The 25,543-nt window shown below is 41.9% G+C and overlaps 1 protein-coding gene across 2 annotated transcripts in view; it reads left to right on the forward strand.

The window, feature by feature from the left end:
- Positions 1–25,543, forward strand: part of LOC122790848 (adenylate kinase isoenzyme 5-like) — a 1,153,343-nt gene that overhangs the window by 207,638 nt on the left and 920,162 nt on the right. For both annotated transcript variants that reach the window (XM_044058488.1, XM_044058489.1), the window contains exon 4: positions 23,944–24,057. In XM_044058488.1, coding sequence (XP_043914423.1) covers positions 23,944–24,057 — 114 coding nt within the window. The remainder of the gene's footprint in view (positions 1–23,943; positions 24,058–25,543) is intronic.

Genomic DNA, 25,543 nt, shown 5'->3' on the forward strand with positions numbered 1-25,543 from the left:
TGGTTCACACTAGCTACCTTGACCTGGCCAAGGCATTTGACACAACAACCAACTCGGGCATTATTGACAACCTCAAGAGGTTGGATATAAACCATTATGTCACCCAGCTGGCTCACAGACAAAATCCAGGAAGTTAGAACTGGGGAGCCCACCTCTACAAAAAAGCCAGACAGAAGTGGAGTCCCTCCTGGATCTGTCCTGGGACTACTCCTTTTTGGCATTTACTTCTTTGAAGTCAAGGCCAATGCCAGTGGCCTCTGGCTGACTAAATTTGCAGATGATTGCAAATTAGGAGCAGTTATATGATCCCCCCACTAACACAAATGTACTCCAGGAAGAGCTGACACAAACAAATAATTGGTGTCAGAGCCTTGGACTAACACTAAATGCCAAGAAATGCATAATAGTATCCTTCAGGAAGTCATCTGCCCGTGGTAACTGTTATATTGACAACACATCTCCTAAGAGTTTGCCCCACTTGTCAGGGACTTAAGGATATACACAGGCAGTAATTTAGCCTTTGACCATCACGTCTACAGTAGTGAAGAAACCATTCTTATGATGTGCAACTTATAAATAAAGGTATGGCATCTAGGTCCAAGGAGATCATTGTTCCACTGTATTCAGAATTCATCAAGATCTATCATTGAGTACAGTGACCATTTGGTATGTGCCTAACCAGGTTCATTCAACAACTGGAACATCCACAGAGGTTCCTCACTAAAAGAATACAAGGCTTAAGTAACATGTCCTAAGCAAACTGCCTCAAGGGCTTATCTGTGTATTCTGTCTACTACAGGCTGTTGAGGGGAAAATCTGTGCCTGGCATACAGGGCATTTTCAGAACCCCCCCTGATGGACCTCTTGCAAATCCTCAAAACAAACAGCACCAGAATTACCCATTCTAAAGACTTAAATCTTTCCTTTGAAATAAACAAGACCTGGTGGAGAGACAAGTATGTATCCCAGAGACTACCCCTTCTCTGGAACAGGCTCTCCATCCATTTGAAGCAGAGTTCTCCCTAACCAAATTCAAATGTAACTTGCACAATTGGATGAGGAAGAGGACATTCATCCCTACTTTGTCACCTATGTCTCTAGTGGAGACGGGCAGCCTGTAAGTGGCTCATCTTCCAGGCTCTGGCTTGTACATGTTTCATCTCCCAAGCCCCTGCTCACACTTGTCAAGGGTACCAGAACTTGTCAGAGATTTGGGATGCATGGTTAGACTTAAGGCCCTTGTGGTTGTTAGCCTAGTACACACCGAGGAATCTATAATAGATCGTATTCTGGTGGATGTTTGGAAGCTAGGAGGGAAGAAAGTGATAAAGAACTGGAAGGTTTTGTTTTGCAGCATTTTAAAAGGCACCAACATCCTGAAAAAAAAAAGCTGTGGTGGCTGTAATACATAAAGCCCCATCAGATCCAGCTTCATCTGGGATTTTATTAGTAAGGCAATGGAAGCATTTGCATTTCCTGATATATTTTCTAATAAACTTTTTATTATATGAGGGATTGGAGGCAAAAATCAAAGTGGGAGGGTCCCTCTCTGATAAATGTCTGAATAAAGGAACCAGGCAGGGGTGTCCTCTTTCCCCTTTGCTTTTTGTGTTATATTTAAAACAGTTAGCAAAGAAAATTAGGGCCTCAGGAATTTAAGGATAAAAATTGAAATATTGTTCAAGAAAATTTGGCTTCATTTGCAAATTATATTTTGTACTGATGGAACAAGAAAATGACATCTTAGTGTTGTGGAACATTCTGAGATAGTCCTGTTTTTTTTTTCATATATAAAATGAATGAAAAGAAAAACAAAGGCTATAGCTATTAAGTATATACCCACGCATGAATTGGTTCATTAATACCCATGCTTACGGGGACATGATCAAATGAAGTATTTAGGAGTATGTAATACAAAAGTATTTTGTTATGGCAGCTAAAATATGTGGAAAAAGACTAAACAAAAGATAAAACAAAAGCTGAGAGACTGGAAGTTTTTGCCTAAGGATATGTATAACAAGAAAGAAGCAGTAAAAATGTTTTCAGTCCCTTTAGTTTTATACACGGGTTATACATTTTTTTTTATCAACCAGAGGAGAAGTTGTGGGCAGTAATTAATAGAGTTGAAGGATTTTATCTGGGAGGGGAAGAGGGCATGACTCAAGTGGGATAAGCTGATTCTCCCAACAGAACAGGGATATTTAGGATTACCTGAGTTAAAGGGATATTTTTGAGCTGCACAGTTAAGGTTCACATACATAACACAACCAGAAAGCTACAATTCAAAGTGGAAAGGGTTGATGATGAAACGGGGGGGTTCAAGAAATAAGAAACAAGTGGAATTTTGGATGCAGATCCTTAGCTCTTTCCTGCTGAGTGATGTCTGTAGGTGTTTTTGCAATTACATCCCACTAACATCTCTAAGCGTCAAGTACTGCTGGTTCCTATTTGCATTAATATTTCCAAAACTATGCTACATACAAAGTATTAAAAGATTCATCTTAAAGCTTCCACAGTGGCAAACACAACTGTATTGATATTTGACCTCTGACAAGTGCAGGTAAAGAGATACTGTTTGTAAAACATTTATTTATATCATCATAAATTTCGTATTTTTCTAAATATCTTGACAACCAAGTAGCACAAACAGAACTGCTTAGCCTAAAGTACATTTTAGTCGAAATTAGTCTAATTCAAGTCGAAAAGTGTTTGTTTGCTGTTTAATTTAATTGTTTGGCTGCCCACTAAAGTGTGCTAGCCTGTACTACTGACTTATTGCCTTTTCTGCATTTCTGTGTGTTTCTATTTAAAACAAAACAAAAAAATATTCCTTGTTTTCCTGCCTCTCCTAAACTAGTTAGACCAGTTTACAGGCATTGCTGTATCCTGGGCTGTGTTGTAGTTCCTGTGTTGTCCATTGCCTTATTTGGATAGAAGGAAGTTTTTTAGCTCACCAGTGGGAGTGGGGAGCCTTGAATAGCCCACCTGTCCTTGAGGGAAGTGACCTCAGCACAAGAAGCTGTAGTAATTGGTCATTTTGGACCATTTCTAGCTCTTTTGAAGTTCCCTGGTTAAAATCTGCCTCTGGCATTTTTTTGAAGCCATATTGCTCAGACACAGCTCCACGTCGTCCTGTTGAGTCTTCCTGGCTACAGAGAACTGAAAAAAAGCGACTGCTTTCCTGATTAAGTATCCTGCTGTTTTTTATATTTGATTTACCTTCTACTGCTTACCTAGAGCAAGCTTTAAATGTTTTCATAGTTATTTACTGCATTTTTTATTATCTGCACTTAAAAGTACATTTTAGTCGAAATTAGTCTAATTCAAGTCGAAAAGTGTTTGTTTGCTGTTTAATTTAATTGTTTGGCTGCCCACTAAAGTGTGCTAGCCTGTACTACTGACTTATTGCCTTTTCTGCATTTAGCGCGGAGTTGCCACTAGAGCACCATCGGGCAGTGCCGGTTAAACTATTTCTGGCTCTGTAAAGTCTGCTCTTCATTTTTTCCCTTAGAACTGCTCTACTTGTAATCTAAACAGTCTATTCTCTATCTGTAAAGCTCAGCACTTGTTCCTAAAGCATTTTTAGTCAGGTAAAGCACTTCTATATTATACAAAGTACTTCACTAGCTTAAAACCCCCTTGAGTACCCACTTCCCTATAGGTCCTTTCTGACTCAGTTACACAGCAAACTTTTTAATTTCTTCTAGCATGTCAAAGGGTCAGTTGCTAGCGTCCTTTCCTGCTCAGCTGGTGAATCTGGGAATATTGAGGCAATGTTACAATTGCCTCATGTACACAGGCAACCCTCTCCTCCTCCCACAAAACACAAATACATGCGAGAGATGCAACTATATAGCCAAACTGGAGGCTGAGCTCTCTCAACTCAGGACTGGCAAAACCAGACAGGAGGAGAAGGTAACCACACACACCATAAACCCAGACTCACATAGAACTATCACAACTACAAATCAAACACACAAAGACATACTCGGAGGCACTGATCAAAAATCTACCAAAACAGCAGAGGCCTCCAAAGCAGACACCCAAACAACTGCCACCTCATGACATAACACAAGCAACACATAGATCACAAAGTCAGTGTGCAAATCAGTCACAGCCCTTAAGGCCAAACACAATGCCAGACACACTTGTCATAGGTGACTCCATAGTCAGACACACTGACGTCCCACTCACCAGACTGAACAAGGGGAGGGTCACAGTAAGCTGCCTGTCGGGCGCTAGAATCCGCCACATAACACAAGCACTCAGGTCACTTCACAGCAAGTACAAGTATGACTCAGTCATTGTCCATGCTGGTGTGAATGACCTGAGACGTACCTCCCTGGACTGCATGAAAAGAGACATAAAGGAGCTCTCAGATTATGTAGCCCAGGCTGGTATGACCCTGAGCAGTATCCTACCTTCACCAAGAATTATGCCACAATACAGAGACAAAATGATCAGTTTTAATAATTGGCTTAATTTCTGATGTCATTCTAAGGGGATCCAATGTCTGTCTGCCTGGAATGACATGCTTGACAAGCCACGCTGCTTCGCAAGGGACGGCTTGCACCTGTCACCCCTGGGGTTCCGGATATTGGCGAAGGCTCTTGCCACCCCCATAGTGCCTTTTTTAGACAAGGCTCAAATTCTAAACCCACCGCCCTAGAAAACAATAATGGAAAAAAACTAAGGGTAATGCTGCTCAATGCCAGAAGACTAAATCTCAAGATGCACGCCCTCGAAGCCCTCCTCAGTATGGAGAACATTGATGTCTGTGCTGTGACTGAAACCTGGTTCAAGGCTCCTGAGAGCACCCCGGCACTATCAGGTTTTACCTCATATCATGCGTTCTGGCCCCAAAACCCGGACCGTACCACAAAAGGAGGGGGTGTATCCATATTCATCAAGGATACCCACACCTCCAGGCTGGTGGCAACTCACGAAGCATCAGAGACCATTCAGGTGCAATTAACCATAGGCAAAACTGCCCTACAGTTTGTAGCATGTTACAGGCCACCCTCTCAAACTCAGGAACCCCACACAGCCTTCCTGAAGACACTGGAGAGTATAAATGTCTCTCCAAACACCATCATATTGGGTGACTTCAACTACCCAAACATAGACTGGGAACATTACTCAAGCCCCAATACCCTAGCCCAAAGGTTCCTGGAGTTCATAAACTCAAATGCTATGGAACAACTTGTCACCATTCCCACAAGAGGTGAAAATATACTAGACCTGATCATCACAAACATGGGGACAAAATGCTCCACACCGGAAGTATATCCCTCATTGGTGAGATCAGACCATAAACTAATCTCACTGGAGATCCACATCCCGCCCCACCCCAACAAAAAGACCACAGTGAAGAACTTCTCAAAAGCCAACTTCACACTTCTTAAGACTGGTGTGGTATCCTTCAAGGCCCCTGAGCCATTGGAAACCACAACCCATGCTGCTGAATCCCTTACAAATGCTTTCTGAGCACCTCCAGGATTGCATGGATCAAGCAATCCCAAATAAAATCAAGACCCTTTCCACCAAAGGCAAGCGCCCGATCTGGTGGACCCCAGCCATAAACAAACTTTACAACAAGAGGAGAAAGCTACTACAAGATAGAGCAAAATCCCTAAAAGGGAAGACATCTCTGATTAATACTAGTAAAAAACTACGATCACTCATAAAATCATCCAAGGCCAACTTTGAGAGAAAAATCGCCAAGGACTCAAAAGACAATCATAAGGCCTTCTTTAGCTATGTTAGAAATCTGGGTGGAAACTCCCAGATATGCTCAGAATTAGTCCAAAATGATACAAAAATCACTGAACCCACAGACATTGCAAACATACTGGCAGACAGGTTCAGTGAAAATTTCTCCCCCCACCCCAAAAGGAGAAATATCTATCCCAGCAGAGTGTAGCCTCCCAATCATCTCAAATGCCCAGGTGAGAGCTGCTCTCTCTAAAGCTAAAAACACAGCATCAGTGGGACTGGATGGTGTCCCCGGCTGTGTGCTACATGAACTCAATGAGGAACTAAACCCACACATAAGGCTGCTGTTTAATCTTAGCCGTACCACAGGATACATACCCAAAGAGTGGCGTACGGCAACTGTGGTCCCACTCCACAAAGGCGGTGGTTCTACGGACCCTGGTAATTACCGCCCCATAAGCTTAACAAGCCTGGTCTGCAAAGCTATGGACAGGATCATAATGGAACTCATAAATAAAGACATAGGGGACCTACAGACATTAGATCCTACCCAATTCGGCTTTGTCAAGGGCAGATCATGCCTCTTGAACTTGGTCGACTTTTTTGAAACAGTCACCAAGGCCATTGATGAGGGTAAGGCAGTTCACACAGCCTACCTTGACCTTGCAAAAGCTTTCGACACAATACCCCACTCGGGTATCAGAGAAAAGCTCACCAGCTTAAATGTAAACCCATATGTCACAAGATGGGTTGCAAACTGGCTCAAGGACAGAACCCACAGGGTTAGAGTTGCTGGTGCCATGTCAGACTCCAAGCCGGTCACAAGCGGTGCCCCACAGGGCTCAGTCCTGGGCCCCCTCTTGTTCGGCATCTACTTTTCAGAAGTGCAGGCAAACATAGGAGGATTGTGGCTGACAAAGTTTGCAGATGACTGCAAACTGGGCGCCATAGTTGAAAATCCATCAGACACAGATATCCTTCAGAGAGGTCTCATAGAAACGGATAACTGGTGCCAGAGCCATGGCCTTAAGCTAAACGCCAAAAAATGTATAGTCATACCCTTTGGTAAAAACAAGGTAACCCCAAGTTACCACATAGGTGGCAATTCATTCAGCACAGAAGAGATTATCAGGGACCTGGGGACCCAAGTTGACAGTAACCTTTCTTTTGACACTCACATTGCCAAAGTGGTTAGGAGGACCTTCTACATTGCCCACCTGATTGTGAAGGGATTCACATCCAGATCAAGGGAGGTCATTGTTCCCCTGTACTCTTCACTTATCAGACCAATGATTGAGTACAATGCCCCATTCGGAATGTATCTTACCCGACACCTGCAGCAATTGGAAAGACCCCAAAAGTTCCTTACCAAAAGGATGAAAGGGCTCAAAAATATGCCATATGCTGCCCGACTGAAGGAAACTCCAGCTCTATTCAGTCACATACCGTCTGCTCAGAGGTTACCTGTGCCTGACGTACAAGGCCATGTCCAACCCGGAATTAATGGACATGCTCCACCTCAAAAAATCCAAATCCACCAGAGCCACAAGAGCAAGAGACTTAAACCTCAACACGGATATAAATAGGACGTGCTGGAGGGACAGATTCATCACCCAGAGACTCCCTATGCTGTGGAACAGAATCCCGGTCCATGTGAGACAGAGCACCTCGCTGGCTCTGTTCAAGAGGAATCTTGACCAGTGGATGGGAGATCGGGGATCATCTCTGTATCACTGCTGGACAGACAAACTAATGGGTATAGTATTCTTCAACCTAAGGGGTGGTGAAAGCCACACAACTCTGGCTAGGCTTATAAATGCCCTAGGGCAGATAGCCTAGTATAAACCTATGAACCTATGACACTTGTAAGGGGAAGTGCCCCCTAAAAAGAACACTTCCCTTTCCAGTTAGAGAGTGCATTTCTAAACCAGGAGGCTATACCAAGCATTCCTCTTCTGTTGTTTCTCATTGCTCCAGGAGGTCTCTGTCATTCCAGCTGGACTATAAAAAGCAAGTTCAAGATGCTCTTTGCAATACAGCAGTTTTCTCCCAAGTCTGAGTCCTCACTAATGCTGGGAATTCCAGAATACTTTTTTTTACTACTTTTTTCAATCGCATTCCTGCCCTTTCTCAATGGGATCCATTTGAGACCCATTTCTTTCAGTACTGTCTGTCCATCCGTTATTGTCTCAGTAATCCCATTGGTGCCATTAGGTCTGGATTCCTCAATCCCCATAGTTTCATAAACAATGCTTTTGGGGCTGGCCTTGCTATTCTTGGCTTCTTCAGGGCCAGTGCATCAGTCATTGTTTGGCAGTCACTATTTTGGGGTCAGTCTTGACCCCCCTTTCCATTATGACAAAATATTCCTTCTTTGGATTTGGGCTTCTGGTGATCATCCTTGAGGCTACTGATGTTGACTTCAGTGTCAGTGGTACTTTTGACTGCATCCTTTGCCATTGGCCCATCAGCCTCAGATTTGAGGTCATCTCCTTTGAACTCAGAGTCATTAGTGATATCCTTCCTTATCACCATTTCAGCATTCTTTACAGGGGGGATATCCTGCCAAGGATAGCTGAATGCCGGACCAGTATACCAAAGCTTTAGCTCCATCCCATGTACCTTATGGCATACATATAACTCTTGTCTAAGTCTTAAGGTACATAAGTGTAGTATGAGCACCTAATCCTCAGAACTTCTTTGCCACCGGTCTTAACACTACTTTTTAAATTTTGTCTGCAATTCATACATCGCCTTAATGCAGCTACTGAGCCTTCAAAAGATAAGTGCCCTATTGGGGTCTTTTCCTCTTTCAGTTGTATTACCTTTTACATGTCATCCAGGAATGGGAAATGTGAGTTGGGAGGGTGGCTTAATGGTTAAGGTATTTGCCTTACAAGCACAAGATGCAGGGTTTGAGTCTCACGAGGAATAATTGGCTAGGCTTACAATGGCTCGCAAGGGCAGTTAACTTAGTACTAACCTATGAACCTATATTCTTCATAAAGATACATGCAAGAAGTGCCTTTTTTGTGCAGGACCTGCCCACAACCATATTCACTGTGAGATTTGGCAAGCATTTGTACCTAAGACCTTATGCAACCATCTATCTTCCCTTTCTATTTATTTAGGAAACCAGAGATTAAAGCTTTTGGGTCAGGGTTGCATGACCTCCAAATCCACTTGGCCTGATGTTCAGCTCCTGCTTAAGAAAAATCTGAAAAATGTGCTACATTTTTTGCTGGCCAGCCTTGTCATGGCATCTCTATCAGTTTGGATGAAGAACCTGAGGACCATCTGGATCCAACATCTGCCGTCTCTGTTATGTCCCACTTGGTGGCTGACATGGAGGTGCCTAACTGCATGTCTGCTAAGGCTGTGATTACTTCTGCTGTAGTCAAAGATCAGTGACCCATGTCTGATCATTTTTGGAGGGGCCTAGGGGATTCCTCAGATTCTAGCTGGGGGGAGTCTCTGGTTCCCTTATTGAAATCAGGCAAGGATCTGATCATCCTAAGTTTGTTGGGACTGATATTCCTTGAAAAAAGAAAAGGAAAACTAGACATGTGGCTCTTGTAGCTGAGCATCCACACAAAGAATGGCAGGATTTCACTCAGGGTCTTTAAAAAGCCCTTATGGCCCTGAAGTCCCCTCAAGAGTTGTCTGTTTCTTCTTCTGCTCCATAGTTCTCTGCTTCTCCTAAGCATCCTTGATAGACTGATTCCTCTTTGGAGGATGTTGATTTAGATTCTGGGGAGGAGTCCTTGGTTTACTCATCTCAAATTCATTCTTTCTCTTGCTCTGGGGTTTGAAGAAGATTCTCTTTCCCCCGTTGAATAGTTGTCGTTTGAAGACACTGTTGAATGCATGATGGAACATTTTAAATGTGATTGTTCTCAGATTTTTGATATCCTGAAGAGGTACTATGACCTTTCGCAGATTGATTGATACTGGCCTTCACAGTCTCTTCAGTTTTGGATGATCTCTGACATTTTTGTCTCCTGTCTGTCAAGATCTTGACTCCCAGCTTCTTGCTCCAAAGAACCTGACAAGTGTTGTAAAGTTCCTGAAGCTCAGAATTTTTTTTTATATAAGAGCCCTTCCACTGACCCTGCAGTGATTTCCCTGGCTACTGAAAAACCTTCTAAATGGCTGCCTCTTCCAAGCTTTTCCCTTCTGACAAGGAGAGCCACACTATGGACAGGTATGGCAAAAAGTGTATACCTCTGCCTCTTTATCTTTCAGAACCATAAATTACCAGACCAGACCCATATGACTAGATATGTTCTACATCTTCTTTCTCAACTTGGGGGTGTTCTGACTTACCTGATTCATAAATTAAGCCATCTGTTATTTCCCTTTTGAACTCTGCTTCCCATTCTATAACATGTAGTTATAATGCTGCTGATATTATTTCTAGTGCTGCTGCATTAGTGTCTGTTATGGAGAGGTATTCCTCATTGCAGCTACATTCCCTTCCTGAAAACATTATGGCTATGTTGCTGGACTCTTTATGCAATCAGAATCTTGCTGAGTATTTCAAAACCTTGCATGATAAGAGGAAGGTCTTAAGGATCTCGAACAGATCTTTCTCCTAGTCCCAAGTTTCAGAGAAATTATCCATCCAAACCTTCCTTTATGCAGAAGTGGCAGAGGCAGCCTTTCTGGACTAAGAGGCCTTCCAAGGCATTTTTTTCCTGATGAGCCTTCTCGGGGCTCTAAGGGCCAAAAACCTTTTTTTTCCTGAAAAATCTGCTTCCATTCGATATTCAACTTCTTCTGTCCCATTGCCAGACTCTTCTTTCCCTCTGTCTGGCGACATATAACCACAGACTTGAGTATTTTGCATCATTCAGAAAGACTGTTTCATAGTTTGGAAGTGCCTTCCTTCATTTTTGGGTATTCCCCAACTTCCCCATAAGCAACTTCCTTGCTTTCCTTTAAATCTTCAAGACATTTTGGTTCAAGGAACAATTCAGATAGTTCTGCCCTCACAGCAGGGCTAAGGATTTTATTCTAGGATGTTACTTTTTGCCAGGAAGGAGGGTTCTTGTGGGCCCTTTCTGGATTTTCTTTTCTCAACACATTTTTAAAAGTTCTCTTTTTAAAGGTGTTATCTCGCCTGTCTCTGTTTCCCCCTGTTACTTTGTTCAAACTTTTCAGGTATCTGTGGATTTGAAGGATAGCTACCTTTACATTCCCATTCAGTCTGTCTTTGAGAATGCTTTATGTTTCTCTGTTTCTACTTAACATTATCAGTTCTCTGCTTTGCCTGTTGGGCTTTCTACTGCTCCAAGACTCTTAACCAAATATCTGGCGCTAGTGGTAGCCTTTTGCAGACTTCAATAGGTTCAGAGTTTCCCTTTTTCCTTTTGGTTCAACCACACTCTGAGGACCTCCTACTTTGAGATCTCAAATACAATATGCTTCTCCTCTGCAGTGTGGAATTCACTCTAACTCTCAAAAAGTCTGTTCTTACCTCTCTTCAGAACCAAGCTATTCTGGGTTGCAGGATTCAGATCTTGCTGATGATGACTTTGCTTCCTCTTCCCAATGTACATTTCTTGACCTTTTATTTTTCAGGCTTTTCTTCTTTTGCAAGAGCTGCCTGCAAGGGAGTTTCTTTGTGCTCTGGAGTTCATGGCATCAAACATTCCCATACTTCCTTTCACTGGGCTCCAAATGAGGAAGTTTGTGTTCTCAGCTGTTTAGCTTCAGCATTGCCATCCTGTGGATCTTCTCAGACCCCTCTTGAGTGTGTCAAATTAGAGTTACCCTGATGAACTCAGCAAATTTCTGAGAGTCCCGCTCTGCCTTTTCAGATTCCTCTTCCCACTCGGGACCTGTATGCAGATGCTTCTGACAAGGGTTGGAGAACATCTTCTATTAATATCAGGGAGTTAGATTTTCCCAGTAGTGAGCAGACCTTATAAACACAAAAGAGATAAAAGCTCTGAGTCTGTCTCTTCATGCTTTGCTCTCCTTTTGGGTTCCAGATACTTTGAGAATTTTCACAGACAACACCAAGGTTATGTGGTACATAAGCAAGGGAACACAAAATCTTCCTTTCTTTTCAGGTTAGCTCTTAAGGCTTGGGATATTGCAATCAGCCATCTACTGACTTTTCAGACAGTTTACATTCCCTCAGAGCACAGTCTAGTGGCAGACAGTTTGAGCAAGTCCAAGGCAGATCATCATGAATGGATGTTTCACAGGGAGTGTTTTTCTGGACAGTGGGGTATTCCTCCAGTAATTCTTTCTGCCTCTCCTGTGAAACAGACAGCTTCACAAGTTCTGTTCCAGAGTGGCAACCTTGTCTTTTCCTGGAAGGGGATGTTTCTGTATTCCTAATCCCCTCCTCCTCTGTTATGAAATATCCTGCACAGAACAACTTCCAGGATGGTTGCACATTGAGTAACCATTTAGTTTTAGCTCTCCTGGTATGAAAACAGAAACTCAGCTGAGAAAGCCAGAGGACTTGTATTTCTGGGTAAATTTCAGTAACTGGCTAGTAAGTGCATTGTCTGGATGCCAAGAAAAATAGAGGACTCAGTTTCAAAAGTTGAAAAAAAAAACACTGCCTGGAGGGTGAAGCTCCAGACATGACTTGAAGTAACCTAGAGAAATGTATGAAACAACACACAGACCTCATTAAAATAAATGGAACATTTATGGAGTATATCAACTCAAATAACAAAAGGCTGGAACAAATGAAAGAAACGTTAAACATATATTCAGATGAGGTGGTAAAACTGCAAAAATCAAAGGTCAAAATGAAGAAAAGGCTGGCAGAAAATGAGACTGCTAAAGAAGAGATTTTTCAAAAAGGTAATTGAATTAGAGGACAGAGCACATAAGGAAAAGCTGACATTTTCTGCTGTACCAGAGAAGCTGGAAGGAACAGTCTGTATCAATTCTATGAAAGCACAAATAAACAACTGGACTCGTATTCTACAGCAGGAGTTGTTAATTGAAAGGGCACATTGTATGTATGCTCCAAACCTGGCTATGAGAAAGCAACCTAGACCTTTAATAGTAAAGATGCAATCCTACGAGCAGAAGGAGTTGTTAGGAATCGATTCTGACAAAACTGTGGCAGAATGACAAAGTACTAAAAGTGAGAAACAGCAGAAAGTTTATGGAGAATGATTAGTCACTGTATACTAGGCAGAAGAGGAGTAAATTTATTCCACTGTTAAGGAAATGTCAAGAAGCAGGAGTGAGAATCAAACTGCTGTACCCAGCTTTCTTTAAATTATTTTCCTGGAGGGACACAATAATTTTTTGATGCAGTACATGGTAAGGAAGAAATGCACAAGATGTTCATCGTTTCACTGTTGCAGTCTTAACCAATGGGTTATCCGGCTCCCAGTAGCCCTCGATCGGCCAGAATACCAAAGGTAAGTAAATATGACATCTGCTGTAGTCGATTGTAAAGGACATCAGGACGTCTGATACAAAAGGAGGCAGCCGACATCACTTCCTCAGTTTTCCTTGCTGCGGAGCCCACAGCAGAAGAATTTCTTGCACGAATGACAGTCGGCAGTTTACCTTTTTTGTTTCCGACTACAAAGTTGAAGTCAACCCTGTTGGGGATCCTCTTTTCTTACCTTAACGAATGTCAGAAAAGGTTAATAATTGTCTTACCTGTGGAAAACAGATTCCACATAGAGATTTTCATTCCCATTCTATTATTTGTTTAGGCCTTTACCACGATGTTCCTAATTGTTATCTGTCTGCCTCCTTTAATCCGTGTACTATTCGTCGTCAAGCTAAGCTTTTAGCTAAACATTTTGGAGTTTGGCCTACGTTTGTCAATATGGCATCCACTGGTCTTCAGGCTTTGGATATACCCAAAAATCCTAAGGATAAGGACCGCGACAGGCTTCAGAAAGTTAAGTCCTCGGATGACGTTAGGATGGTAGTCAGTCATGTGGTAGCCAGTGAGGTGCCTTTGCAGCCCCTGCAGTCCACAGATTTTCAACCGCAGGCCTCGGATGAGACCATTTCAGAGTCCCCTAGGCCTCCTGCCTCCATTTTGCCTTCTCACCTTTCGCCTGCTACCTCTTCAGCTGGATCTGGAGCCGCTAAGCTGACGCCAGTGTCCAAGGTCTCCATTCTTCGTTCAGACAGCAAACGCATACTGACGACCTCTATTGCAACTTCGGCTGTTGCCAGGCCTCCTGAGTCCTTCAGACTTGCAGGTAAATCTTCCAGTCATAAGCCTGTGAAAAAGCAGGCTCCAGTTTCTTCTCATTCCCCTCAATCCCAAATGGTTAAAATGGCTACTGACCTTTTGTCTCTTATTAGGGGTACACAGCCTCCTCCTTCTAAAAGGAGTAGGGTTGTCACTCCTGAGGCTTTGTCTTTTTCTGGTTTTGATTCTTCTAACATTTCTGCCGATGAAGAGGAACTTTCTCAGGCCTTTTCTCCTTTTAAAGATTCATATGCAGAGGAGTCCATCCCTTCTGCCTCTCGCCCAGAAGATTTCTTTTTTAGTGATACTTTGAATACTCTCAGGGAGCATTTTAAATGGGAAAGTCAGGATTATCCCCAATCTAAGAAAAGGGTTAGGAAGTTTTTGGATTTACCTCAGTATAAGCCTCTGGCTATTCCCCCAGTGTTGGAAGTGGTTGATGATATTTTTCTGGAAAATTCCTTGACTCCAAATACTGTTCCTCCTGCTTCCGGGAAACCTGGCAGGTACTATAGAGTTCCTGATTCTCATCTGTTTCTTTAGAGGAATCAGTTGGCTGATCCTGAGGTTATTTCTCAAGGACCTAAAGGAGTTAAGGCCACTGTTACCAAAAATCCTGTTCCTTCTGACAGGGAATCTAGGAACCTAGATAGGTGGGGTAAAAAAGTGTATACCTCTGCCACTCTTGCTATTAGGTCTACTAATTGTCTTTTTCATTTGCTGAAGTACCAGCAGCACACCTTGGAGGCTATTAAGTCTAGGATAGCAAGTGTGCCGCCTTTGGCGGAGAGTAAGGATATGCAAAATTTGCTGAATTCTGCCAGTCTTGTCAATAAACATTCTTTACATTGTGGTTTTGACATTCTAGAAGCCTCCTGCAGGGCTACAGCTACTGGATCTGTTATTAGAAGGCATGCTTGGCTCAGGGAACGGCCCCTTCCAGAGCCTGTCAAGACTAAGCTTTTAGAAGTACCTTTGCATAAGGACAGTCTTTTTTGGCAGCAAAGCAGAGGAAGTGCTCAAGAAGATGGAGGATAAGGCCAAGTCTATGCAAACTGTTAAGAATTTTCTGCAAGTTCAACCTCCACGCTTTAGCAGGAATTACCCTTCTAAGAGGTGGACGTTTCCTGATACTAGCAGACTTCTAGGACTAGAGGTTACAAATCTTCTAGGGGGCAGGTGGCTACCCCTCAAAGGTCTAAATGTTGGCAGGCTTCCACTTCCAAGGAGGGAAGTTCTAATCCTGCATCTCGATCAAAACACTCTCAATGACTTTATCCAACTTCTGCCTGTTGTTGCCTGCCTGGAGATTCCTTTAGAGAGAAGGTTGGCCCTTTTTGCAAATGTCTGGGCCACTATCACAGACAACAAATGGGTAATCAGAACTGTATCCCTAGGGCTCAAGTTTTCTTTCCACACCTTTCCAGCCCCCAAAGGATTCCTGGATGCTCCTCCAAACCGAAGGGCAGAAGTAGAAAAACAAATTTTGTCTCTGTTTCTTCTGGGAGCAATAGAATCAGTTCCTGCTCAGCAGGTAGGCCAGGGTTTCTATTCCAGACTTTTCCTAGTTCCAAAAAAAGAAGGCACCTGGTGTCCCATCCTAGATCTATCCATTCTGAACTCTTTCTTGGTAATTCAAAAGTTCAAAATGCTCACTCTGCATCAGTTGCTGCCAATATTAGAAAAGGATTCCTGGCTGGTAACTTTGGATCTCAAAGAAGCTTATCTGCACATCCCTATCAGGGAAATTTGCAGGCAGTACCTTCGTTTCAGGGTGGGCAAGCAATATTATCAATGCTCTGCACTGCCCTTTGGCTTATCTACTGCTCCCAAAGTATTCAAAAAGTGCCTGGCTCCGGTCATTGCTTTTTGCAGGCAGAAGAAAATTCAGATTTATCCATACTTGGATGACTGTCTGATTCAAGCAAATTCTCAGGAACAGCTGTTTATGGATCTAGAATTTGTAAAGACTCCTCTCTTCCCTGGGTTACACCCTCAATGAGGAAAAATCAAAAATGGTGCCATCCAAGGAGATAACATTCCTGGGAGCGAGTATGAACACAGCCGCGCAGATGATATATCTCACCCAGGAGAAGCAGACAACTCTTTCAGTTTACTTCAAGGACTTGGCAAGCCTATCCCACCTCCCTGCAAGGAAATACCTGCAAGCTCTGGGATACATGGCCTCTTGCATTCTCATGATTACATATGCAAGACTGCATATGAGGAAATTGCAATGGTACCCCAAGAACATTTGGTGTCAACACACACAGGACCTGGATATGATGATTCCTCTGCTTCCATGTCTGCAGACAGAGTTTCTATGGTGGGAAACAGCTTGTCTACAAAAGAAGGGCATGCCTTTTCACCCGCCTCCTGCCACTCAAGTTCGTACCATAAACGCATCAGACTATGCCTGGGGAGCACACCTGGATGGCAGATGCATACAGGGACGTTGGAATGCCCAGCAGATGCACCTGCACATAAATCTAAAGGAGTTGATAGCAGTTCAGCAGGCCTTACTAGCTTTCAAGCATCTTCTTTCTCCAGGTATCTGATAGAACAGACAACACCACAGTCATGTGGTACACCAACAAGCAGGGAGGGACTCATTCTTACCCCCTGTGTAGGCAGAGCATGAATCTTTGGTCCATAGCAGCATCCCTGGGCCTGCATCTCCTAGCTCAGTTTCTTCCAGGAAGTCTCAATGTTTTGGCAGACCAGTTGAGAAGACAAACCCTGGATCCTCACGAGTGGCAGCTGAACAGTTTTCTCCTCCCCAGACAACCATCTTCTACCTCTTATTTGCACCAGACAGCATAACAGCAGAACCTGGAGAGTGGATGCTCTGTCCTTCCCTTGGACGCTGCCATCAGTTTATGCTTTCACTCCTCTTCCCAGAGTATTATTAAAGATCAGGGATGAACGATCAAGGACTATTCTCATAGATCCGGACTGGCCCAGACATCATTGGTATCCACTGCTTCGCAGTCGCTCCCAGTTTCCTTCTTGGCATCTTCCTCTGAAGCCAGATCTTTTGGTTCAGGAAGGGGGAAACATTCTACATCCTCATCTTCAGTCTCTCCATTTGGCAGCATGACTCATTGTATGATTCCTTCCTTTTCTTCTTCCCTTTCCTAGTAGGTGGTTGACATGCTGAGGGAGGCCAGTAGGCCTAGCACTAGGAAGTCTTATGCTGGTAAATGGGAAAGGTTCTCTCATTGGATGCAGGCTAGAGGGGAATCTTCATCTCAGCCTACCCTTCCTCTGATCCTGGAATACCTGGCTGATTTGCCTCAGGGTGGTCTTTCTTTTTCCTCTATCAAGATCCATGCTTCAGCCATTTCTGCTCATTGTTCTTTTGAACAACCCATTTTCTCTCATCCCCTGATGAAGGTGCATCTCAGATGTGCTTGCAACTTAAAACCTCCCAGAAGGGCACCTACTCCAGCCTGGGATCTCAATTTTGTTCTAGAGAAACTCACTCTTCCTCCTTTTGAGCCAGCTGCCACTGCAAATTTAAAGTTTCTCTCTTGGAAGACTGCTTTCCTCTTGGCTATAACTTCAGCAAGGAGGGTTTTGGAGCTGCAAGCTTTGGCTGTGGAGCCTTTTCTTATTTTCCATACAGATAGAGTCTCTGAGAACCAACCCTTCCGTTATGCCTAAGGTGGTTTCTAGCCTGACTCTTAATCAGTCCATACACCTTCTTACCTTCTTTTCTAATCCTCAAAATAGAGGTGAAAGAATCCTACATTCTCTTGATGTGCACAGACAGCTCAGGTTTTACCTGGACAGGACTAAAACCTTTGGAAATCAGCACAGTTATTGGTCAGTTTTTCCCCTAGAGCCCAAGGCCAGGCTATTTCTAAGCAAACCATTTCTAAATGGATTTCACATTGTATTACTTTTTGTTACTCCTTTCATGGCAAGATTCCTTCAAAAGGGGTTAGGACCCACTCAACTAGAGCAGCTTCCACTTATAGATTCATAGGTAGGTACTAAGCTATCGGCCCAAGGGCCTACGTAAGCCTAGCCAGCAAGGTTCCATAGCTTACGCCACCCAAAAAAGTTATTCTGCAGCCTTTTTAAGGGATGTCCCTACTAAAGACATTTTCAAGGCTGCCACATGGTCCTCTATTCACACTTTCACAAAGTATTACAATTTGCCTTTGTTTTCTAGAGCCAGGGCAGGGTTTGCCACTGCTGTTCTGCAGGGCATTATTTGCAATCCTTGATTCTGTTGGTTCCTCCTCCCTTTTCTCTGGGCTTTGGTAATCAACCCATTGGTTAGGACTGTAACAGTGAAACATGAACATAGTACAGTTGTGTACACTTACCATAAATGTAGATGTTCGAGTGTATTCACTGTTGCAGTCCTAGTTTCCCTCCCTCCTTCCCCCATTTTGGTCCTCTCCTGTTCTTTTTTCCCACGGTACAGACTAAATTTGGTATTTGCCAAAGTTGCTTTTGTTTTAAGCCTTGTTTTCTGGGGCCTTCTGACTGTTATGGCAAGAAAGACTGAGAAAGTGACATTGGCTGCCTCCTTTTGTATCGGATGTCCTTTACAACTGACTACAGCCGATGTCATATTTACTTACCTTTGGTATTCTGGCTGATTGAGGGCTACTGGGAGCCAGATAACCCATTAGTTAGGACTGCAACAGTGAATACACTCTAACATCTACATTTATGGTAAGTGTACACAACTGTACTTTTCTTTAACCAAAAGTGAACTGTGAAACAGGAGGAGATTCTGCTTCTTTTTCTTCTGGTAATAAAGATGACAGAGACTGTGCCAGTAAAACCTTTTCCAATGTTTCAATGGAAAATACTTCAGAGACAAAAAAGCACAAGAGTTGACTAGAAGAACCAATAGTAAATTGGAAATGAAGCAGAGACTGCGTTTGGGTGATGAAGATAAACAGAAACAAAACCAGTAACTCAGAAATTGACAAATAAATGTGGGATTACAAAGCATTAATTATATTTGTGAAACATGACAGAGCAAGAAAACCTGAAATCTTTTGACTTTGTTAAACTTGTAGGGGACTTTCAAGCATATGCCCTTCTTCATCTCATTACTGTTTGGAAGAACATTTAGGAGAGAGGAATAGGAGGGAGGGAGAGAGTTAGCTGTAAATAAAATGTTGTTCTCAACAGTAGTATCTTTATGGTGCATGATATAATCTGCATGCTGTACAGTAAAGTTTTATCTGTTATTTTCAAGTGTAATTGGGTACTAAAGTAAACAGGTACCCCTGCTTTTTTCTTCTTGCTCAGTTTCAAAAAATGCAGGCACTGCAACGTAAAAAAAAAAAAAAAAGTCTGGTCAAAGAGCATGATACATGAAAAATTGTTTGTGTTTTTTCTCATTCTTGGATAGTGAAATGACAAGATTAAGACTCTTGACTTGATCTAGTAACAAGTCACTGAAAATAATAAAGCTTTCCTTTAGCAAATAAATAAATTCTTGTAGAAGGAACTCTGTATATGGTTGTAATGTTTCCATGGAGACAGTCTGATAAAGACCAATAAAAACAGAATACCTTTTACTATCAACAGCTAGGAGATAATATTTTCTGAAAGCATTTCTGCTTTCTCTTTCTGGGAGATCAATAACGATAAGGAAAAACAGACAGGTCTTAGTAGAAGCACAGGCTGCACCATGCATCTTAGCATGGATAAACCTACCTTATACGTTAACCCAGATCAAGGAGTGTGTCTGTCAGTTTTGGGGATACATGTCTATCCATGGCAGACCAAGGCATTGAAAGGAATGTATCATCAAACATGCAGTTCATCGAGCTGTTCTAAGATCACATTATGGTAGGTGTAAGGAAATGTGCCCTTTTCCCACTGTAGTGTGATCTTGAAGGTAGTCTATATAATTAGTGGGGGCTGTGGGGGATACAGCCCTCCACATGGGGAGGGTTTGATGAATGGCATTTATTATGCAATGCTGTTTGATGCTTTTACCCTTCGATGAATAACCGTAGACCCCAGTTTGGGACAATTGTTCCTATTAGGAGGGTAAAACTTCAATATTTGAAGATGTGCATAGTTTTGTGTGTTAGTATTAAGTTGATAGGGTTTTAGGGGTATATTAAGATCATAGGAGGTTACTAGGCTAATGGCCCTGGGGCCCTTACAAGTCTAGCCAAGAGTTTATCTCCAAAAAAGAAACCTCAGTCAGCACCTGTTGCCCCTGTCAATGAGGGACACAAGTGAAACCCCTGGGACACATTAGTGGTTTCCTATCCATTCAAGGCTGGGCTTGAAGAGGGTCAGTGAAGTACTCTGTTTGACATGTATGGGAAGTCTATTCCAGAGATGGGGCAGCCCCTGGGAGACAAACTTGTCTCTCTAGCAGGTTTTGTTAATGTCGCATATTAGAATTAGGCTTTTCAAGCGTGTAATGCGCGAGGAGTTAGACTTACAGTAATTGAGCATCTCTAGTAGGTCAGGGTCTTAGATTGCCTTGTAAGCACGACAAAGATCACCTCTGAGCAATCTGTACAATACCGAGTAGAGTGAGAGTGATTTGAGCCTGTCTGCATAGGACAGGTGTTGGAGGCCATGGATTCTCTTTTGAGGTATTTCTGTGGCCTTTCCAGTTGGTGTATGTGTTTGGAAAGGTACATACCAAATGGGGCATTGTACTCAGTTATTGAACTTAAGATGGAGGAGTACAGAGAGATAATAACCTCCTTTTTTCTGGATGTGATCCCTTTACTTATGAGGTGAACCAAGTAAAAGACTTTTCTGGCCACTGCTGCTACATGATGGTCGAATGTGAGATTGTTGTCAGCCTATGTACCCAGGTATCTCACTACAGGTTGTGTGCTTAGGGGATTGCTGTTGATGTGGTAATCAGTAGGGGCCGTGTTTTCGCTGAATGGTATAATAATACATTTTTTTGCATTTAGCTTAAAGCCATGACTTTAGCAGCAGTCATTTGTTGATGTGAGACCCTCTGGTAGTATGTTAACATCATCTGGAGAGTCGATGACAGCACCCAACTTACAGTAATTTGCAAACCTGGTCAATCACAGGTCTTTTGTCTTTGCCTGGACCTCTGAGAGATAGATGCCAAACAGTAGGGGTCTCAGGATAGATCCCTGGGGAACACCACTAGTGACAGGTCTTCTGTCGGAGGTGGAGGTGCCTATTTTGATCTTGTGGGCCCTATTGGTGAGCCAGTTGGCCACCCACCTGATGAGATGGGGATTTATGCCAAGTTGTGTTAGCATTTTGATGATGCTCAAGTGGGGGATTGTGTCAAAGGCTTTGGCCAAGTCACGGTAAGCTGTATGTACTGACTTACCTTCATCCAGGGCCTTGGTGACAGTCTCAGAGAAGTCAACCAGGTTCAACAGGCAAGATCTGTCCTTGATGAATCTGAAATGGGTGGGGTCAAATGCTTGGAGATTGCCTACGTCCTTGTTTATGAGATCCATAGTAATTTGCTTTATGGCTTTACAGATCAGACTTGTCAAGCTAATGGGGTGATAGTTTCCAGGGTCAGTAGTGGCACCCCCTTTATGCAAGGGGATCCAGTTGGGAATCATTGACTATCTTTTTTTCATTGTGAAGGGCGAAGACATTATGGTAAACAGTTTTTTGGAAGAAATCAATAGTAGTTGCAGTTTTTTTTAATTTTACTATTGGTGGCAGAGGAAAGAGAGTTTGTTTTTTGGATGTAGAGTTAATTTGGGATGTGATGGAAAAGAAGTTTTCTAGTGGAGTTTACAGAAAGCAAACATATGTAAACAATTATTTACATTTCAAAAGTAATCATCCAAATTTTATAAAAATAAACATTCCGAAGGGCCAATATATAAGAGCCTCTAGGATGATTAGTAGTTAATAAAAAACATCTTGTGGTGAAATCTACTGAAATGTTACCTAGATGTGCCATTGAGATGTCTGTAGATAGTGAAAATATTAAATGTGCCATACAAAATAATTGGAAAATAATTAATGGCAATAATGGATTGAGTGCAGTGTTGGGAGAAGCACCTAAGTTTGTTTATAAGAAGAATCAAACTATTAAAAACCATTCTTCAGTGTGATGAAACTCTAATACAACCTCCAGTTACAAATAAAATCAGAGGGATGTTCAAATTTTATAGCTGTAGTGCCTGCAGGTATATTTTGGGGGGACCTTACATCAATTTAGAGCATTATGATAAAACTATAAGCATTGATGGAAGATATAATTGTATGACTAACAATGTTGTATATGTTGCTTTATGTTCAAGCTGTGCTGCTTACTATATAGGTATGACTACAAGAAGCCTTAGTAAATGCATAAAGGAACATTGTTATGCTGTAAAGACTAAAGATATCAATAATGCCCTTTACAGGCACACAGTGAAATGTACATTATATAAAAAAAATTATGTTTTCAATTTTAGAACACGTTAAAGGTGATTTAAGGGGAGGTAGTATGAAAAATAAGATAGAAAGAAAGGAAACTCTGTGGCAATTAAAGTTTTGAGCAGATGTCCCGCCACGCCTTAATGATATGATGAACATCAAATGTTTTTTGGTCAACAACAAATTGAAAGTATAAAATATACATAAAAATGATGTTTACATTAGTGTTACAGTGTTATAGATATATTTTTTATACATGTTTTTGTTTTTTGAACATTTTTAATTAAGTAGATATTGTATGAATTAATTATATAATTGTATTGTTAATTGGTTGTTAATGAATGTTTTAGTATAAATACTTGTGGGCTTGTAGACAATTTTATTCTGAAGAAGTCTTATCGGACGAAAACTTTGAATAAATTATTTTACATTATTTTCTTGGCTTGGTTTTCTGGAACACCAGTGTTTTTGGTTATTTGCTGTTGGTTTTGCTGGTTTTTGGGTTTTTCGTTTGTAATCTGGACTGTACCTGAACCAGACAGGACAGGAAAGGAGGTTACCTAATTATGATAATGCCATGAGAAAACTCATGGGAGCAAGATCTAGGAAATCTAGATCTAGGAATGTCATTGTCCCCCCTTTACTCAGCCCTCATTTTGCCAGTAATTGAATATAATGCCCCCTTTGGCATGCATCTGTCCAGACACATGTAACACCTAGAATTGCCACAGTGATACCTTACTAAAAGGATACACGGCTTAAACAACATGTCCTACATGGATGGACTCAAAGCCATGTCACTTTGTTAGGTATCCTACAGACTGCTAAGAAGTGACCTGTGTCTGGCATACAAGGCATCCTCTAACCCAATACTGATGGACCTACTGCACATCAAAAATATTCAGTCTAGGGATATAAACCTCTTCTGCAACATGAACAGAACAGTTTGGAGGGACAGGTATATCTCTCTGAGGATACGGCTGCTGTGGAACAGTCTCCCCATCCACATAAAACAATGTACATCCCTGTCCATTTTCAAACGTAACTTAGATATGTGGATGAGAAACAGAAAATTTAATCCAGGACTGCCCCCTGTACTACTAATTGACAGGCAGTTCTTAAATGCTTTATCCCATGCATGGGTCCCCTCAAATTATCTATGGTATGTTCCCAGTTATTGTCATTAGGGGTAATATATAATTATCGACATGGGATGGGTAAGACCAATCATTAACCGAATGGGAAAGGTTGTTTTGAGTACAAAAAGGGAAACTAGCTAGGCTTAAAATGGCCTGCAAGGGCAGCTAGCCTGTGCCTAGTACTTACCTATGAAGCTATGAGAGCAGAAGGCAAACTAATGGGTAAAGGTAACAGTGCAAACCTGTGGCTGGAAGAGGTGACTTTCCCACTAATGATTCTACCTGTAATGATTAAAGCACTCACTGTGTGGATGTAGAATGATAATGCCCATCACAATTTACAGTGAGGGTGGGTAGAGTAACTATCAGGAATACAGACCAGCGAGGTCCCATAAGACAAGGAAGAGGAGGCATTTTTCATCGTTGTAATAATCATTCTAGATGGATAAAAAATATTTGAAAGAAATTGAATTAAACTTTCAGTTTGTGGTAATAATTCCACTTTTTTATCAGGAAACAACTATCGAGGAATTGAAGCACCAGTTCATTCAGCACACAGATGCCAAAGGATTCATTATTGACGGATTTCCACGAGAGATCAGCCAAGCTTTTACATTTGAGGAGCAGGTGAGCATTTTTTTGTAGCTGTGTTGTTCTATCTAGGACTGAATATTCATGCACATGGTGCTGTTATATTCCATTACTGCAGTGTATCAATCGACCTTGTACACTTAATACTGATAGAAAGTCAGAGAAGCATGCTGTATGAATGCTCGGAGACAGCACAATATGCTAACATCTGCTGGGCAGGATGATTCACGTGCATTGTGCAGATGGACAGCAGCTTGGAACATAAAAGAGGACAGAACTCTATGCTATAATATCGGACACAAAACTTCATTTCATTGTTGTGTATAGAAGGGTAGAATACATGGGTCTATATTATATAATCAAAGTTTTATAACTTAGAAAACCATATGATCGACACCATATGGTCGAAGTTATAAAACTTCGAATACATAAAAAAAAAATAAAACGAGGAAACAAAAAACTAAGGGTTGTAAGCGGGGGCACCCCCCCACCAACTCCGAGACTGCACTATAATGAGGCAAAGGGATTATTTCCCTTTACTGCACTGTAGTGTGATCTCAGAGTTAGTATGTTTAAAGAGCAGGAGGTGTAAGGGGTGCAGGGGGGCTTGCCCTCCTTCTTTAAAGTGTCAGGTAATGTTTTTTTTTTTTTATATACATATTTGAAGTTTTATAACTTCAATCATATGGTGTCGATCATATGGTATTCGAAGTTATAAAACTTTGGTTATATAATATAGACCTGAATACATAGGTAGAGTTCCTGCTTAATCAGTATATACTGTAAAGCAAGAGTGGATTACCTTGTATGTCTTTGAATAATGCTGAGCGACTACAGAATCCCATTACCATAGTGCACTGATTCTGTATACTGTAATTGTATTCAGAATGCCTTTTATATTAGCATTTCCATAAACTCAGTATCCTGTCATCATGTGTGCCTGTAGCCATGGCAGATACAATACTCTTTTCTGTGAAATTATTTCACAGGTTCCTAGTTTTTTCCTTCCTCCAGCCAATAACAGAAGAAAATTTCTAGACAGCCTTGGCTCCTTCAGCATGCTACAAATTTGCCTCAGCTGCAGATGGGTGCTGTGGCCATTTCTGTTTCCTCAAGCCACCATGGACCAGGGGTTAGAAACATCTGCAGCTGTTGAGTATACTTGAGAACACCACTCTTGTTGATCTATGAGGAACAAGCGGAGAATGCCTATCTGCCTAGCTATACTGGAATGCCTATTCCTCAGGGTGACTTTCCTGACAAGAGTTGGTTTGCTAATATGGAAGTTATAATATTTTATGGATATGTGAATGTCACTGTAGTCATGGAAATGACATATGTTTGATTACATCAGAGGGGTGTAACATTTTGTTTTATTTTCATTGGTTAGTTTGAAATGTATTGGGTAAAATTGGGCTGGGGATGAATGCATTTAAAGTTAATTGTTTTTTATGTGGTACATTGGTCTGAGGAAGTAAACTGTGTTTTGCAAAAGCGCTTACCTGGTTTTTGCTGTGAATTA

Source organism: Protopterus annectens, chromosome 16.part0 (genome assembly GCF_019279795.1).
Source record: "Protopterus annectens isolate FY-2018-M chromosome 16.part0, PAN1.0, whole genome shotgun sequence".
NCBI classification, from domain to species: Eukaryota; Metazoa; Chordata; order Ceratodontiformes; family Protopteridae; genus Protopterus; species Protopterus annectens.